Source organism: Salvelinus namaycush, chromosome 1 (assembly GCF_016432855.1).
Source record: "Salvelinus namaycush isolate Seneca chromosome 1, SaNama_1.0, whole genome shotgun sequence".
NCBI classification, from domain to species: Eukaryota; Metazoa; Chordata; class Actinopteri; order Salmoniformes; family Salmonidae; genus Salvelinus; species Salvelinus namaycush.
The window spans coordinates 34,042,453-34,059,568 of record NC_052307.1 but is presented as its reverse complement, the minus strand read 5'-3'; the positions used below and the strand labels follow the sequence as shown (position 1 = coordinate 34,059,568).

Genomic DNA, 17,116 nt, shown 5'->3' with positions numbered 1-17,116 from the left:
AAGACAAAAAATGTAAGTGACTTTGAACAGGGTATAGTAGTAGGTGCCGGGCGCACTGGGTTGTGTCAAGAACTGCAACGCTGCTGTTTTAAAATAAACACTCAACAGTTTCCTGTGTGCGTCAAGAATGGTCCACCACCACGTAGTGGTCTAAGGCACTGCATCGCAGTGCTAGCTGTGCCACCAGAGAATCTGGGTTCGAGCCCAGGCTCTGTCGCAACCGGCCGCGACCGGGAGGTCCATAGGGCAACGCACAATTGGCCTAGCGTCGTCCGGGTTAGGGAGGGTTTGGCCGGTAGGGATATCCTTGTCTCATCGCGCACCAGCGACTCCTGTGGCGGGCCGGGCGCAGTGCACACTGACCAGGTCACTTGGTGTACGGTGTTTCCTCCGACACATTGGTGTGGCTGGCTTCCAGGTTGGATGCGCGCTGTGTTAAGAAGCAGTGCGGCTTGGTTGGGTTGTGTTTCGGAGGACGCATGGCTCTCGACCTTCGTGTCTCCCGAGCCCGTACGGGAGTTGTAGAGATGAGACAAGATAGTAACTACTAATAATTGGATACCACGAAATTGGGGAGAAAAAGGGGGTAAAAAAAAAGAAGAAAAAAGAAAGAATGGTCCACCACCCAAAGGATATCCAGCCATTTTGACACAACTTTGGGAAGCATTGGGATCAACATGGGTCAGCATCCATGTGGAACGCTTTCGACACCTTGTAGAGTCCATGCCCTGACAAATTGTGGCTGTTCTGGGGTGCAACTCAATATTAGGAAGGTGTTCCTAATGTTTAGTATAGTCAAGTGTATACAGGGTTGTCTGCTAGCAGTCTAGACCTGAGAGAATATCACATGCTATATACAGGACTGTCTGCTAGCAGTCTAGCCCTGAGAGAATATCACATGCTATCTACAGGATTGTCTGCTAGCCTAGACCTGAGAGAATATCACATGCTATCTACAGGACTGTCTGCTAGTCTAGACCTGAGAGAATATCACATGCTATATACAGGACTGTCTGCTAGCAGTCTAGACCTGAGAAAATATCACATGCTATATACAGGACTGTCTGCTAGCAGTCTAGACCTGAGAGAATATCACATGCTATATACAGGACTGTCTGCTAGCAGTCTAGACCTGAGAGAATATCACAGGTTATATACAGGACTGTCTGCTAGCAGTCTAGACCTGAGAGAATATCACATGCTATATACAGGACTGTCTGCTAGTCTAGACCTGAGAGAATATCACATGTTATATATAAGACTGTCTGCTAGCAGTCTAGACCTGAGAAAATATCACAGGTTATATACAGGTCTGTCTGCTAGCAGTCTAGACCTGAGAAAATATCACAGGTTATATACAGGTCTGTCTGCTAGCAGTCTAGACCTGAGAGAATATCACAGGCAGTGGTGGAAAAAGTACCCAACTGTCATACTTGAGTAAAAGTAAAGATACCTTAATAGAAAATGACTCAAGTAAAAGTCAAAGTCCCCCAGTAAAATGCTACTTGAGTAAAAGTCTAAAAGCATTTGGTTTAAAATATACTTAAGTATCAAAAGTAAATGTAATTGCTAAAATGTACTTAAGTATCAAAAGTAAAAGTATAAGTAAATATAATATAAATATAAGTAAATTCCTTATATTAAGCAAACCAGAAACCACCAGTTTCTTGTTTTTTAAATGTACTGATAGCCAGGGGCACACTCATTCAGACATCATTTACAAACGAGCATGTGTGTTTCATGAGTCCGCCAGATCAGAAGCAGTAGGGGTGACCAGGGATGTTCGGTTGATAAGTGCGTGAATTGGATTATTGTCCTGTCCTGCTAAGCATTCAAAATGTAACGAGTACTTTTGGGAAAATGTATGGAGTAAAAAGTACAATATTTTCTTAAGGAATGTATTGAAGTAAAAGTTGTCAAAAATATAATTAGTAAAGTAAAGTACAGATACCCTAAAAAACGACATAAGTAGTACTTTAAAGTATTTTTACTTAAGTACTTTACACCACTGACCACACGGTATATATAGGGCTGTCTGCTAGAACATTCAGACCTGCCAACATTGAAGAATTTGTATGAGTACCAATTTAGCGAGGTGGCACCCACAACAGCACGTGTGATAACCATACTAGTCATATCACAGGCAAATGCACTTTTTGTAGCCTGTTAACAGAATTTATAACGGTTGAAGAAAAATGATTAAATAATTCTATTCGGAAACTTAACCATTAGGCATTAGAGGTTATGTAGCATAGACAAGGAGTAATTAAAGCTGATCAACATAAGTCCAAATAGGTTGGACAGGGGAAGAGAGGAATGTATGTGTGTGCCGAAAGAAAGCAAAGAGACTCCTTAATATGTTTGAACCGACCCGGCTATAACTCTGGGGAGATAACCAAAGGGGGGGCGCCAACTCTGGGTTGGCGCCCCCCCTTGGGTTGTGCCGTGGCGGAGATCTTTGTGGGCTATTCTCGGCCTTGTCTCAGGATGGTAAGTTGGTGGTTGAAGATATCCCTCTAGTGGTGTGGGGGCTGTGCTTTGGCAAAGTGGTTGGGGTTATATCCTTCCTGTTTGGCCCTGTCCGGGGGTATCGTCGGATGGGGCCACAGTGTCTCCTGACCCCTCCTGTCTCAGCCTCCAGTATTTATGCTGCAGTAGTTTATGTGTCGGGTGGCTAGGGTCAGTTTGTTATATCTGGAGTACTTCTCCTGTCTTATCCGGTGTCCTGTGTGAATTTAAGTATGCTCTCTCTAATTCTCTCTTTCTCTCTTTCTTTCTCTCTCTCGGAGGACCTGAGCCGTAGGACCATGCCTCAGGACTGCCTGGCATGATGACTCCTTGCTGTCCCCAGTCCACCTGGCCGTGCTGCTGCTCCAGTTTCAACTGTTCTGCCTGCGGCTATGGAACCCTGACCTGTTCACCGGACGTGCTACCTGTCCCAGACCTGCTGTTTCCAACTCTCTAGAGACCGCAGGAGCGGTAGAGATACTCTGAATGATCGGCTATGAAAAGCCAACTGACATTTACTCCTGAGGTGCTGACTTGCTGCACCCTCAACAACTACTGTGATTATTATTATTTGACCATGCTGGTCATTTATGAACATTTGAACATCTTGGCCATGTTCTGTTATAATCTCCACCCGGCACAGCCAGAAGAGGACTGGCCACCCCTCATAGCCGGGTTTCCTCTCTAGGTTTCTTCCTAGGTTTTGGCCTTTCTAGGGAGTTTTTCCTAGCCGCCGTGCTTCTACACCTGCATTGCTTGCTGTTTGGGGTTTTAGGCTGGGTTTCTGTACAGCACTTTGAGATATCAGCTGATGTAAGAAGGGCTATATAAATACATTCGATTTGATTTGATAAGCTGGGACATGGAGAACCCCTCCAGGTTTCCCTTATCTTGGGGGGAATGGAACTGTCAGTTGGGTAGTGATCAACTGTGGTGAGAATGGTAGAAAAGTAGATATGATAGCTCTCCTCCTGTTAGTGTGTATGTATGTGCGTAGGTTAAGAGAATGTTATAAGAGGAACATCTTTGGATATGCACAGGAGAGCTCTCGCAAATAAACTTGGATTTGATCAATTGTGAGCTGGGAATTCTGTCTGTTTCATTTAAAACCGGAACTTTACAACCTCTGGGTTGCAGACCGATTAAGATAATTTAAATTTATGAACATTGATTTTCAAAATTCTATAACATAGCCTAATAACGATGTCAGAAGACTGCCTCAGTAAGAATGGTAGGCTATAGAGTTATGGGTTCTTGTTAATTGGCTGCTCTTCAGTAGCTAACAAGAAATACGTTTAAATGCACAATCAGGGCTCTCCCTAGGATTTTCTGACAAGGTGGTGCTGATGTAGGCCTAAGGTTGGGTATGGGCAGAGAGGCAAAGCGAGAGGATTTACTCCACCCAAAATCTGTCTGCGTGAGATAAGCCCTTTTGTGTATGGAGGTCTATGAGAGAGTATCAAATAACATGAGTCTTATTTTATCGAATAGAATTTTGGCAATGTTTAGGCTGTTACAAATGTACTGATATAAGTGGATGCACGTGACATTCTGGAAATTTTGAGAAAAACAACTTAGTTGTGCCTGTTGTTCACATGCGTACAGTGCATTCAGAATGTATTCAGACCACTTGACCATTTCCACATTTTGTTACATTACAGCCTTTCTAAAATGGATGAAATATTTTTTTCCCCTCATCAATCTACACACAATACCCCATAATGACAAAGCGAAAACAGGTTTTTAGACATTTTTGCAAATGTATTACAAAATAAAAGACAGAAGTACCTTATTTACATAATTATTCAAACCATTTCCTATGAGTCTCGAAATTAAGTTCAGGTGCATCCTGTTTCCATTGATCATCCTTGAGATGTTTCTACAACTTGATTGGAGTCCACCTGTGCTAAATCCAATTGACTGGACATGATTTGGAAAGGCACACACCTGTCTATATAAGGTCCCACAATTGACAGTGCACGTCAGAGCAAAAACCAAGCCACGAGGTCGAAGGAATTGTCCGTAGAGCTCCGAGACAGGATTGTGTCGAGGCACAGATCTGGGGAAGGGTACCAAAACATTTCAACAGCATTGAAGGTCCCCATTGAAATAATGGCGCCGGAAGAGATGGCTGCCGTTTTACAATCCCCTAACCAATTGTGCTATTGTGTGTGGTTTTTTTCGCATTATTTGTAACTTATTTTGTACATAATGTTTCTGCCACCGTGCCTTATGACTGAAAAGAGCTTCTAAATATCAGGACAGCATTTACTCACCCCGTAGTGGAGGAATAGTTTTTCTTTAAAGAGTCGGACAGGAAGGATTTACTTCAGATGAGCCGTCATTCGCAGGAGAAAGAGACGGAAATATCGGGACCACACTATTTACCAAGAGAGTTTTCATCTATATTCTTCGTAGCTGTCTATTTACCACCACAAACCGATGCTGGCACTAAGACCGCACTCAATGAACTGTATACGGCCTTTAGCAAACAGGAAAACGTTCATCCAGAGGAGGCGCTCCTAGTGGCCCGGGGACTTTAATGCAGGGAAACTTAAATCCGGTTTACCTCATTTCTACGAGCATGTTAAATGTGCAACCAGAGGAGAAAAAAAAACTCTAGACCACCTTTACTACACACACAGTGTAACGGCTGTCTTCCTCCTCCTCATCTGACGAGGAGAAACGAGAAGGATCGGAGGACCAATGCGCAGCGTGGTACGTATCCATATTTATTTGACAAAACAAAACAATAAACAGACGAAAACCAACGAAGCTACAGTCCCGAACTAGTGAACACAGACAAAACAGGAACACACGAACAGGAACAATCACCCACCAAACACACTACAAAACAGGCTACCTAAATATGGTTCCCAATCAGAGACAATGACTAACACCTGCCTCTGATTGAGAACCATATCAGGCCAAACAAGAAACCCCACATAGAAACAGAAAACATAGACTGCCCACCCAAACTCACGCCCTGACCATACTAAAACAAAGAAAAAACAAAAGAACTATGGTCAGAACGTGACACACAGAGAGTGTCACGCCCCCCATTTGGCAAATCTGACCATAATTCTATCCTCCTGATTCCTGCTTATAAGCAAAAACTAAAGCAGGAAGCACCAGTGACTCGGTCAATAAGAACCCACCTCTCTGATTCAGAGGGGTTGGGTTAAATGCGTAAGACACATTTCAGTTGAAGGCATTCAGTTGTACAACTGACTAGGTATCCCCTTTTCCCTTTCCCTAAGAAAGTGGTCAGATGAAGCAGATGCTAAGCTACAGGACTGTTTTGCTTGCACAGACCGGAATATGTTCCAGGATTCTTCTGATGGCATTGAGGAGTACACCACATCAGTCACTGGCTTCATCAATAATTGCATCGATGACATCGTCCCCACAGTAACCATACATACATACCCCAACCAGAAGCCATGGATTACAGGCTACATCCGCACTGAGCTAAAGGGTAGAGCTGTCGTTTTCAAGGAAGCTTATAAGAAATCGCACCTGCCCTCCGACGAACCATGAAATAGGCAAAGCGTCAATACAGGACTAAAATTGAATCATACTACACCGGCTCTGAAGCTCGTCGTATTTGGCAGGGCTTGCATACTATTACAGACTACAAAGGGAAGCACGAGCTGCCCAGTGACACGAGCCTACCAGATGAGCTAAATTACTTCTATGCTCACTTCGAGGCAAGTAACACTGAAACATGCATATGAGAGCATCAGATGTTCCGGATGACTGTGTGATCACACTCTCCGTAGCCGATGTGAGTAAGACCTTTAAACAGGTCAACATTCACAATGCCGCAGGGCCAGACGGATTACCAGGACGCGTACTCCGAGCATGCGCTGACCAGCTTGCAAGAATCTGTAATATCAGCATGTTTCAAGCAGACCACCATAGTCCCTGTGCCCAAGAACCCTAAGGTAACCTGCCTAAATGACCACCGACCCGTAGCACTCACGTCTGTAGCCATGAAGTGCTTTGAAAGGCTGGTCATGGCTCACATCAACACCATTATCCCAGAAACCCTAGACCCACTCCAATTCGCATACCGCCCCAACAGATCCACAGATGATGCAATCTATATGACACTCGACACTGCCCTATTCCCACTTGGACAAAAGGAACACCAATGTGAGAATGCTATTCATTGACTACAGCTCAACATTCAACACCATAGTGCCCTCAAAGCTCATCACTAAGGTAAGGACCCTGGGACTAAACACCTGCATCTGCAACTGGATCCTGGACTTCCTGACGGGCCGCCCCCAGGTGGTAACAACACATCCACCACGGTGATCCTCAACACAGAGGCCCCTCAGGGGTGCGTGCTCAGTTCCCTCCTGTACTCCCTGTTTACTCATGTCTGCATGGCCAGGCACGACTCCAACACCATCATCAAGTTAGCCGATGACACAACAGTGGTAGGCCTGATCACCGACAATGATAAGACAGCCTATAGGGAGGAGGTCAGAGACCTGGCCGTGTGGTGCCAGGACAACAACCTTTCCCTCAACGTGATCAAGACAAAGAAGATGATTGTGGACTACAGGATAATAGAGGACCGAGTACGCCCCCATTCTCATCGAAGGGGCTGTAGTGGAGCAGGTTGAGAGCTTCAAGTTCCTTGGTGTCCACATCACCAAAAAACTATCATGGCTTCTAAACAGCTTCTACTGCCAAGCTCCTGAACAGCTAATCAAAGGGCTACCCAGACCCCTATTTTACGCTGCTGCTACACTCTGTTAATTATCTATGCATAGTCACTTTAACTTTACCGACATGTACATATTACCTCAATTACCTCAACTAACCGCACATTTCTCTGTATTGGTATCCCCTGTATATAGCCTGCTATTGTTATTTTACTGCTGCTGTTTAATTATTTGTTACTTTTATTTTCAATTTTTTACTTAACTATTTTTTACTTAACACTTTTTTTCTTAAAACTTCTTAAAGCATTGTTGGTTAAGGGCTTGTAAGTAAGCATTTCACTGTAAGGTCTAATAAACTTGAAGTATTCGGCGCATGTGACAAATAAAATTTGATTTGAGAACACAGTGGCCTCCATCATTCTCAAATGGAAGAAGTTTGGAACAACCAAGACTCTTCCTAGAGCTGGCTGCCCGGCCAAAATGAGGAATCGGGGGGGAAGGGCCTCAGTCGGGGAGGTGACCAAGAACTCAATGGTTATTCTGACAGAGCTCCAGAGCTCCTCTGTGGAGTTGTGGAGATGGGAGAACCTTCCAGAAGGACAACGACCCTAAGCACACAGCCAAGACAATGCAGGAGTGGCTTTGGGACAAGTCTCTGAATGTCCTTGAGTGGCCCAGCCAGAGCCCGGACTTGAACCCAATCAAACAACTGGAGAGACCTAAAAATAGTTGTGTAGCGATGCTCCCCATCCAACCTGACAGAACTTGAGAGGATCTTCAGAGAAGAATGGGAGAAACTCCGCAAATACAAGTGCCAAGCTTGTAGCGTTGAGGCTGTAATTGCTGCCAAAGGTGCTTCAACAAAGTACTGAGTAAAGGTTCTGAATGCTTATGTAAATGTGCTATATTTTTAATTAAAAAAAAAAAAAAAAATAGCAAAAATGTCTACAAACCCGTTTTTGCTTTGTCATTATGGGGTATTGTGTATAGATTGAGGGGGAAAAAACATTTTAATCAATTTTAAAATAATGCTGTAACTGTAACAGTATAACTTTAAACCGTCCCCTCGCCCCGACACGGGCGCGAACCAGGGACCCTCTGCACACATCAACAACTGTCGCCCACGAAGCATCGTTACCCATCGCTCCACAAAGGCCGTGGCCCCTGCAGAGCAAGGGGTAACATTACTTCTAGGTTTCAGAGCAAGTGACGTAACTGATTGAAACGCTAGTAGCGCGTACCCGCTAACTAGCTAGCCATTTCACATCCGTTACATAACATAACAACATTTGGAAAAAGTCAAGGGGTCTGAATACTTTCTAAATGCACTGTATATGAGCTTGTTTCAGATCTCCATCCCTGACCTAATTCATCAAGTTAGGTCTGACTACTAGGCTACTATTCATTCAACATGCTTTGTTGTCATTGGTGAACTGACTATTATCACATAATTAGCAGCCTACTGTTGACATACAGCTATGTCAAGAGGACAGATGAAGAACTGATTAAGACTGTTAAAGATCAGTAGGCATAACATAACTTTCTGTGAAGGACGGAATTAGCGGAACAGCTCTCTCTGCCATGTCCATTTCCATCCACATAGTAAAGCAAACTCAACTGCCGTAAGACTGCACGTTTCAACAACAAAAAAATACTGCACATTTCCTTGCTCATCAATGCGCTTGCGCCTACTACCTTTGTGGAGACCAAAGCCTGTGAGAGCAAGAAAGTTCTCGCTTAGTTGACTAATAATAAATAGTGGTTGTGCTTGACTAACACATGCAATTTTGGAAAATGTATTTGGCAAACAGTTAATTCTCCTTTGTTCCTTTTTCTAAACACACCAGGGGCATAAAATAACACTCACATGCCCCCACCCATCATTCCATTGATTGTTAGCTTGTGGTGCCTAAAGTTAGCTTAACTTTGTAGTGGCAAGTTATGAAATAGTGAACCACTTATTTCATTTAAATACACACCCTCCAACTGGTTGCTCATTGCTGTTTCTCTAAGATGGCAACTCAGCGCAAATGCCCATTAAATCTAAAAGGAAACAGTCGGTGGTGGTATTTCATTTATTTAAAAAGCATGGAATTCCGCAAACAAAGAAAGGCATGCAACTACAGAGGACAAACATATGTACAAGGTGGGCGTTTAATAATTGTACTTTTAAATATTGATGTAGGGCGAATCGATATAGTCGGAGCTAGATTACACAAAGCCTGGTCTCGGCTCTACGCCGTTGGTTAAATTCGTCAGAAACGTCCATCACCATGGAGTGGAGTTTAGTCCGCTAGCCGACAGGTAGAGTTTGTGTGTTGATATTGCGCCTACAGCTACGCTCACTCTCATTTGTTCCTTGGTGTTTACCATTCGTCTTCTCTTCACAATAACCTTCCAGTGTGAACATAAAGTCCCTTGTTTCCTCGTCTGAATTTAGCTACGTTAGAGATAATTGGGAGCAAGGACCCACATTTTTCATGTCACCCATCGACTCACGTTCGGGGACCCTTATACTATCTTCCAAGCTTTTCATGGTGATGTATTTTACGTGTGGTCATATCTGATATGCTACAATGTTACAGTAGACTACTCGAGTAGTATTTTTCTGGGTGACTCACTTTTACTTGAGTCATATTCTATTAAGTTATCTTTACTTTTACTCAAGTATGATAATTGGGTACTTTTTCCATCACTGAAAATAAATGACAATGTGTATCGGTAATTAATTGAATCCCACATACGCAATTTTTCATTTAGCAGACACTCTTATCCAGAGCGATTTAGTGCATTCATCTTAAGAAAGTTCACCTATGTACCTAACCAAATCGTCGCTAGATAGATTTACTTGAGGCTTATGGTCTCAAGTAATGGTCGCACAATGCCATCGGGGGTACGCCAAATAAAAATGTGATTCACATTTTTTTTTTTAACTGTCCAATTATATTTTCCAACATTTGGGTGAGGTTTTTTTCTCGCCTGAGTAGTCTCGTGTCACTGCCAAAAATAAAATTAAACCATCGAGTGGTCAGCGAAATAACAACACAATGTCAAATACAGGTAACCTAATCAAATAATTAACATCCAATCACATTAACCATTACTCTCTCGCGGGAATTCCACTAACGGTCCGTATGTAGCCAAACGTAGCTGCTGCTCATTCCGTTTACTCGGAAATTGATAAATGGTTAAAAACATGTAAGGCCCGCATCCATAGAGACACATACCAGCTCTACTGGTAGAACTGCTACTACCAGCAGTACTACACCTGTCGACAACACAAGTTGATCTGCTTCCACGAGTACATCCAATTCTAGCATCAGTAATTCTACATTTGTTGTTAGCCCAGCTAGCATGGACACTGACAGTTGGGAATCTGATGCAGCCGAAGAGCTACTGCCCCCTTACCCGGGACAGCACCGAACAACAGACAGGGATGTTGGACCATCGAAGAGGTGCAAATATGATGAAAACTACATTTATTTGGTGTTAACTTATATTAGGAGAGTGCCTTTCCTCAGCCACAGTGTGTTATTGGTGAAAAGGTACTATCTCACAACTCGATGAAACCTTCACTCTTGCGCAGACATTTAGAAACAAAACATGACAATTTGAAAAATAAGGGAATTAAGAATTAAGACGACTTTCGTGTAGTAAGACTTGTAAAAGCAACAGATACCATGAATAAGAAGGGGCTAGAAGCGTCTAATATGGTGAGTTACCAAGTGGCTAGGACAGGCAAGCCCCATACTATTGTGTAGGACTTAATTCTTCCTGCTGCCACAGATATGGCTGGGACAATGCTGGGGGAAAAGGCCAAAAAAACTATACAGATAATGCCTTCATCAAACAACACTGTTTCACAATGCATCAGTGACATGGCAGGAGATGTTTTGAAACAATTACTGCTTAGCATACAAGCCAGTGAATTCTAGGCGCTACAGCTGGATGAGTCATACCTGGCACAGCTCCAGGTATATGTCCATTATGTTTATGGGGGTGAATTAAGGAAGACATCCTCTTCTGCAAACCACTGGAAACCAGGACAACATGAGAGGATATCTTTAAAGTACTGGACAGCTTCGTGATACCAAATGGACTTTGGTGGTCAAGATGTATTGGTATCTGTACTGATGGTGCAAAAGCCATGACAGGGAGACATAGTGGAGTGGTAACATGCGTGCAAGCAGTTGCTCCTGACGCCACTTGGGTACACTGCAGCATCCACCGAGAGGCTCTTGCTGCCAAGGGAATGCCTGACAGCTTGAAAGACGTTTTGGATACTACAGTGAAAATGGTTAACTTTGTTAAAGCAAGGCCCCTGAACTCTCCTGTATTTTCTGCACTATGCAATGATATGGGCAGCGACCATGTAACGCTTTTACAACATACAGAAGTGCGCTGGTTATCAAGGGGCAAAGTATTGACACTTTTTTGTTAATTGAGAGACGAGCTTAAAGTTTTCTTTACTGACCATAATTTTCACTTGTCTGACAGCTTGCATGATGACGAGTTTCTCACACGACTGTCCTATCTGGGTGATGTTTTTTCTCGCCTGAATGATCTGAATCTAGGATTACAGGGACTCTCCGCAACTATATTCAATGTGCGGGATAAAATTGAGGCTATGATTAAGAAGTTGGAGCTCTTCTCTGTCTGCATTAACAAGGACAACACACAGGTCTTTCCATCATTGTATGATTTTGTGTGCGCAAATGAACTCAAGCTTACGGACAATGTCAAATGTGATATAGCGAAGCACCTGAGTGAGTTGGGTGCACAATTACGCAGGTACTTTCCCGAAACGGATGACACAAACAACTGGATTCATTATCCCTTTCATGCCCTGCCTCCAGTCTACTTACCGATATCTGAACAAGACAGCCTCATTGAAATTGCAACATTGAAATTGCAATTGAATTTAATCAGAAGCCACTGTCAGATTTCTGGATTGGGCTGTGCTCAGAGTATCCTGCCTTGGTAAATCACACTGTTAAGACACTGATGCCCTTTGCAACCACGTACCTATGTGAGAGTGAATTCTCAGCCCTCACTAGAATGAAAACTAAATACAGGCACAGACTGTGTGGGAAATGATTTAAGACTGAGACTCTCTCCAATACAACCCAACATTTCAGAGTTATGTGCATCCTTTCAAGCATACCGTTCTCATTAACCTGTGGTGAGTTATTCACAATTTTCAATGAACAAATAAGGATTTATATGTAAGATGGTGAAATAAAGAGCAGAATTATTGATAATTATTATATTATTGTTTGTGCCCTGGTCCTATAAGAGCTCTTTGTCGCTTCCCACGAGTCGGGTTGTGACAAAAACTCACACTCATTCTTATGTTTAATAAATGTATCGTATAGTGTGTGTGTGGCAGGCTTACAATGATGGCAAAAAACAACATTTGAGAGTGCGCTGACCCTGGTGCTAGAGGGGGTACGCAGCTGGAGGTTGAATGTACGGGACTATAAAAAGTTTGGGAACCACTGAGCTAGAGCAATTGAGCTTGGCTGAAAACTGTACTAATAATGTTAGCCACTAGAGGTCATGAGTGCTGTAATATATTTTTGGGAAAATAGAAGCTACAGTTATCACATCAGAAACAGAGTGCATACTTCAAATATGACCTGGACTAGAGTATACAGAATGTCATGTTTTTTCTCTGGCAGCATTTATATATCCTTTATCTACATCTTCACTCAGGTCCACAAAAAAACAAGTTTGTGTTAAAACAGAGCATGAAATATGTGTGTTTCGCAATGAAGCACATACATTACATTTCATTTGTTTCTTGGACATTTAGGCTCTATCATCAGTCGTAGTCTCTCTCGTAGGCTAAAATACAACTGGGAGATACGTGAGTGGATCGCTGAACATTAAATTAATGACATAACCCATTTTTGGGGGCTTTGCCAGGAGGAGCCGGTCTGAACCTGATGTGAGTTTATCACCGTAAAAGTCACATCATGACTGAGGAATAGGAGACAGTTTATGTATAACACTATAAATATATGGTATAAAAATGTTATTCAACATTATCTCTACATGATAGCTTAGTATCCTAAACATTTCACACTCTGGCCAACTGTACTTGGCATTAAACTTTGAGTTATAAATAGCTAATCCTTTAATACCTGCATCGTGGATTACCTAGTTTATCTTGCCGCTCCTTTTATTCTGTCCTGTCCAAGCAGAAGACAGGGAATACAACCAGAATACAGAGGAGAGGGTTAGGCTATATCCAAAAGCTGAACCTGGGCCGGTATTAATATAGCTTCTCAGAGTAAGAGTGCTGATCTTAAATCAGTTTTGCCTTTTAGGTCATAATGAATAAGATTGCTTTGACAGAGGGGACCTCATCCTAGATCAGCACTCCTACTCTGAGACCCTTTATAAATACGGGCCCTAAAACTCCCAGTCACCCCTCAGTCTGATCAGAGCTAGATCAGATATTTCCCTCTGCCACATGAGCATCTGTTTAGAATATGATCATATCGTACAGCATTAGTCGAATGCATGACCTAAGGCAGCATGACAATGTGATGTCTATTTGCATTCATGTTTACGTGTACATCTGTGTGCTCAAAACATGCCAAACTGGTTGCTGGTATTTCTGAGTTGCATGAGCAATGCTTTATTAGTAGAAGGAAAAGAGCAATAGAGTCAATTGATATACAAACCTTGAAATATTTAGAAACATCATAATATTTACTGACCTTTTCTACACTCATATAAAAGGCACATTTTATTGAGTGTTTGTTTGAATTGTGTCCAATATGAACAGTGTGAGGGCTGTAATCAGTACTGATGGCCTTTTGCAATGGCTTTGTTTATGTTAATTTAATCGTGATTTAATGTGGTACTGTGTGTGTTTGGAAGGAACACAGTATTGACAAGGGCTGCTTCTGACATGGCACTCTATTCCCTAGTGCACTCCCATAGGGTTTCGACAAGGAGTCATAGGAGGGAAAGTTTCAGATGGATGGAGAGGAATACAATGGATGGATGGAGAGATACAATGAGGATGAGAATTGGCAGAATGACCAGTACATGGCCTGACCACTGCGTAGGTACTGACAAAGAGATAGGCATACTTCAGCCAGTAGGTTTGCGTTGCTCTGGTGTGACAATAGTGGCTGTTGGTGTGGCATTTCTTCTGGACAATAGCTGCTATGCAGCAGCAGTTTGGAGTTAGATCCCAATGTTCTGACCTTGTGATCTGTTTTATTGTATCCAACTCAGAGATTCTATGAGCAGCACTGTCTGAGTCACACCATTATCTGAAGGTTATATCTATAGTCCATGCTGAAATATCAAGATCACAAAAAACTTTCTGAATTGAAATATAACTGACCCCAACCCTCATCCTCTGAGACAGTAGCCTACTATTGTTCTAATAGAGAAGAATACTCAGATCCCTATAATGCCTAGTCATTCAGCTTCATGGGAAGTGCAGATGTGAACCAAAGTACTGTGATCTTGTCAGTATGATTTCAGTTGTTACTTGTTGCATAAAATGACTGACCTTGATTTGGTGCATATAATACATCAAACACTCACACCTGAATGGGCTACAGGATAGGCTACATAATTGAATGTGGCACCTGAATAGGCTACAGCATGTGCTAAATTGGATGTATTGCTACATTGTTGTTGAAATAATTCTCTCCTCCCTGTCAATTTCCTGCCTTAAATTGTATTCTTCCCCCATACAGTCTTTTTCTTCCTATGATGAGAGTTTTTCTTCTTCTGGCAGTTCATGAATGTAAGAAATGTGAATTGTCATTCTAAGTCCTGTAATCAGGAACATCATGTCAATAGATGGAACTGCACTCTGAAATCAGTTTAATCCGTATTACAAACCAAACTCACTCCTGTTTTATATATATTCGATTATAGTTGTATCTCTATGAATAAGATATATTAATATTATATAAAAATGTTAAAAGTTGCTCTGAGAGATCAAATAATAATATTTAAGGACATCTTGTGTTTAATTATAATATTCATCATTATGATAATTTGCTTATCGTTAGACAAGAAGAGAAGCCACACCTTCCTCGTGGCCAATCGCCAGCAATGACGCGAAGAATATTAAGAATTACTTGTTCGAAGTAGGTGGAAGTTATCGATGTGACTTCTGTAGCCTTCATCTCTAAAGTTGTCATTACGAAGTCCAGAGAAGATTTTGTTCGACGTTATGATTAGTTGCCGACAACTTTAACGAACAAGCCCTATAGGAAATAATTACATTGACATAGCTAACTAACTAAGAGGTAGAGAAGGACATTTACAACGACGATGATAGCCTCTCATCTTCTGGCTTACTACTTCACGGAGCTCCACCATGACAAAGTTCAACAAGTAAGTGCCTAGAAAACATAGCTACATGTCTTTGCTCTTTTTATGTTATAAAGGGACATATTTTACAAGTGATATTGGCCGTTGACCGGTTAGCTAGCACTCGAAAGAAGAGGCTAGGTTACTTGAATTACGCCACACGTGTCGTGTGATGACTCGGATCATATTGGCATTGCGTCAGTGGAGCGTCTAGCTAGTTTCCATTGTGTCGAATTTCCTCTAAGGAGTGGTAGTTAATAGGTTTTATTTTCCGTCAAATGCCCCACAATGTCTATCCAAACGAACTAAATTAAAGTTGAAGACACTGACGAGATATGCCCAAGTATTATTCACTTTTACTGACTTGTTTAATATGCAATAATTGCGCATCTTCTTGTTTCCGCATTTCAATGCAATGCCAGAGAGAGAGCCGTCGGCCCCGTCTATGGATGGGCAGGGATTCCAAGAAATGGCAGCACTGACCTAGCAATGTTTTGAGAAATAGACGGTTGGCATGTCAGTTTAGCTTGGCTGAACCTGAAACGTAAGACTGTCTACATCACTGACCTAAACAGGACTATCCACATAATTAGACAGGATGCATGCACACTTATCTTTACATCAGTAGTAGGATAAATGGTTGTGAAAATGAGCCTATCATGAAGTGCTTCTACGTAAGTCCAGCGTGGTCTCATAGACTAGACGTAACATGGTAAACGTAAATCCATTAGTATATGTTACATTTGGTATGGTTAAATAAGGCAGATGGTTACTTATTAAGTAGGTTGGTTGGGTGCGAGTAAGAAGCTCATCACGGACAACTTTTGCATTTGAGCTAATTAACAACTTTTCAACTACCTACTTTTTAGATACTTTGCAACTACTTAGCATGTTAGCTAACCCTAACCGTAACCCTTTTAGTGAACCCTTCTTCTAGCCCTAACCTTAACCCTTTTAGCTAGTCCTAACCCTTTAACCTAACAACTCAACTTAACCCTAAACCCTAGCTAGCTAACGTTAGTCAGTTAGCTAGAATTCCAAACATATATGGTCTCCAAATTCATAACATTTTGTAAGTTTTGTTAATTTGTAACATATATGAATTGTAATGAATAAAATATCATACAAAATGGGTGATGGCCATCCACAAATTAATTCATACCATATGAAACGTAACATATACTAATTGCTGGATCGAATCCCTGAACTGACAAGCTAAAAATCTGTTGATTTGTCCCTGAGCAAGGCAGTTAACCCATTGTTCCCCGGGCGCCGACGACGTGGATGTCTATTAAGGCAGCCCCCCGCACTTCTCTAATTCAGAGTGGTTGGGTTAAATGCGGGAGACACATTTCAGATGAAGGCATTCAGTTGTACAACTGACTAGGTATCCCCCTTTGCCTAAAAGTAATGTTTTGGATTTACGTACAGAATATTACGAAATGCTTTGAGACCAGGTTGGTAACTTATCTTCTGTTCACCCTTCTCCATCTCACTCACCTTAGGTTTAGGTTCACTACCCCAAACACACACACTCTCCCTCTCAGCTGTGCTGCATAAGTGGCAAGGGCAGCATC

At 42.1% G+C, this 17,116-nt stretch overlaps 1 protein-coding gene across 2 annotated transcripts in view; it reads left to right on the top strand.

Annotated features, from left to right (window-relative positions):
- Window positions 1–15,288: 15,288 nt before the first annotated feature.
- The window catches only part of LOC120037739 (hexokinase-2-like), a 62,418-nt gene continuing 60,590 nt past the window's right edge, over window positions 15,289–17,116 (top strand). For both annotated transcript variants that reach the window (XM_038983807.1, XM_038983743.1), the window contains exon 1: window positions 15,289–15,563. In XM_038983807.1, the coding sequence (XP_038839735.1) occupies window positions 15,501–15,563 (63 nt within the window). In that variant the 5' untranslated portion in view covers window positions 15,289–15,500. The remainder of the gene's footprint in view (window positions 15,564–17,116) is intronic.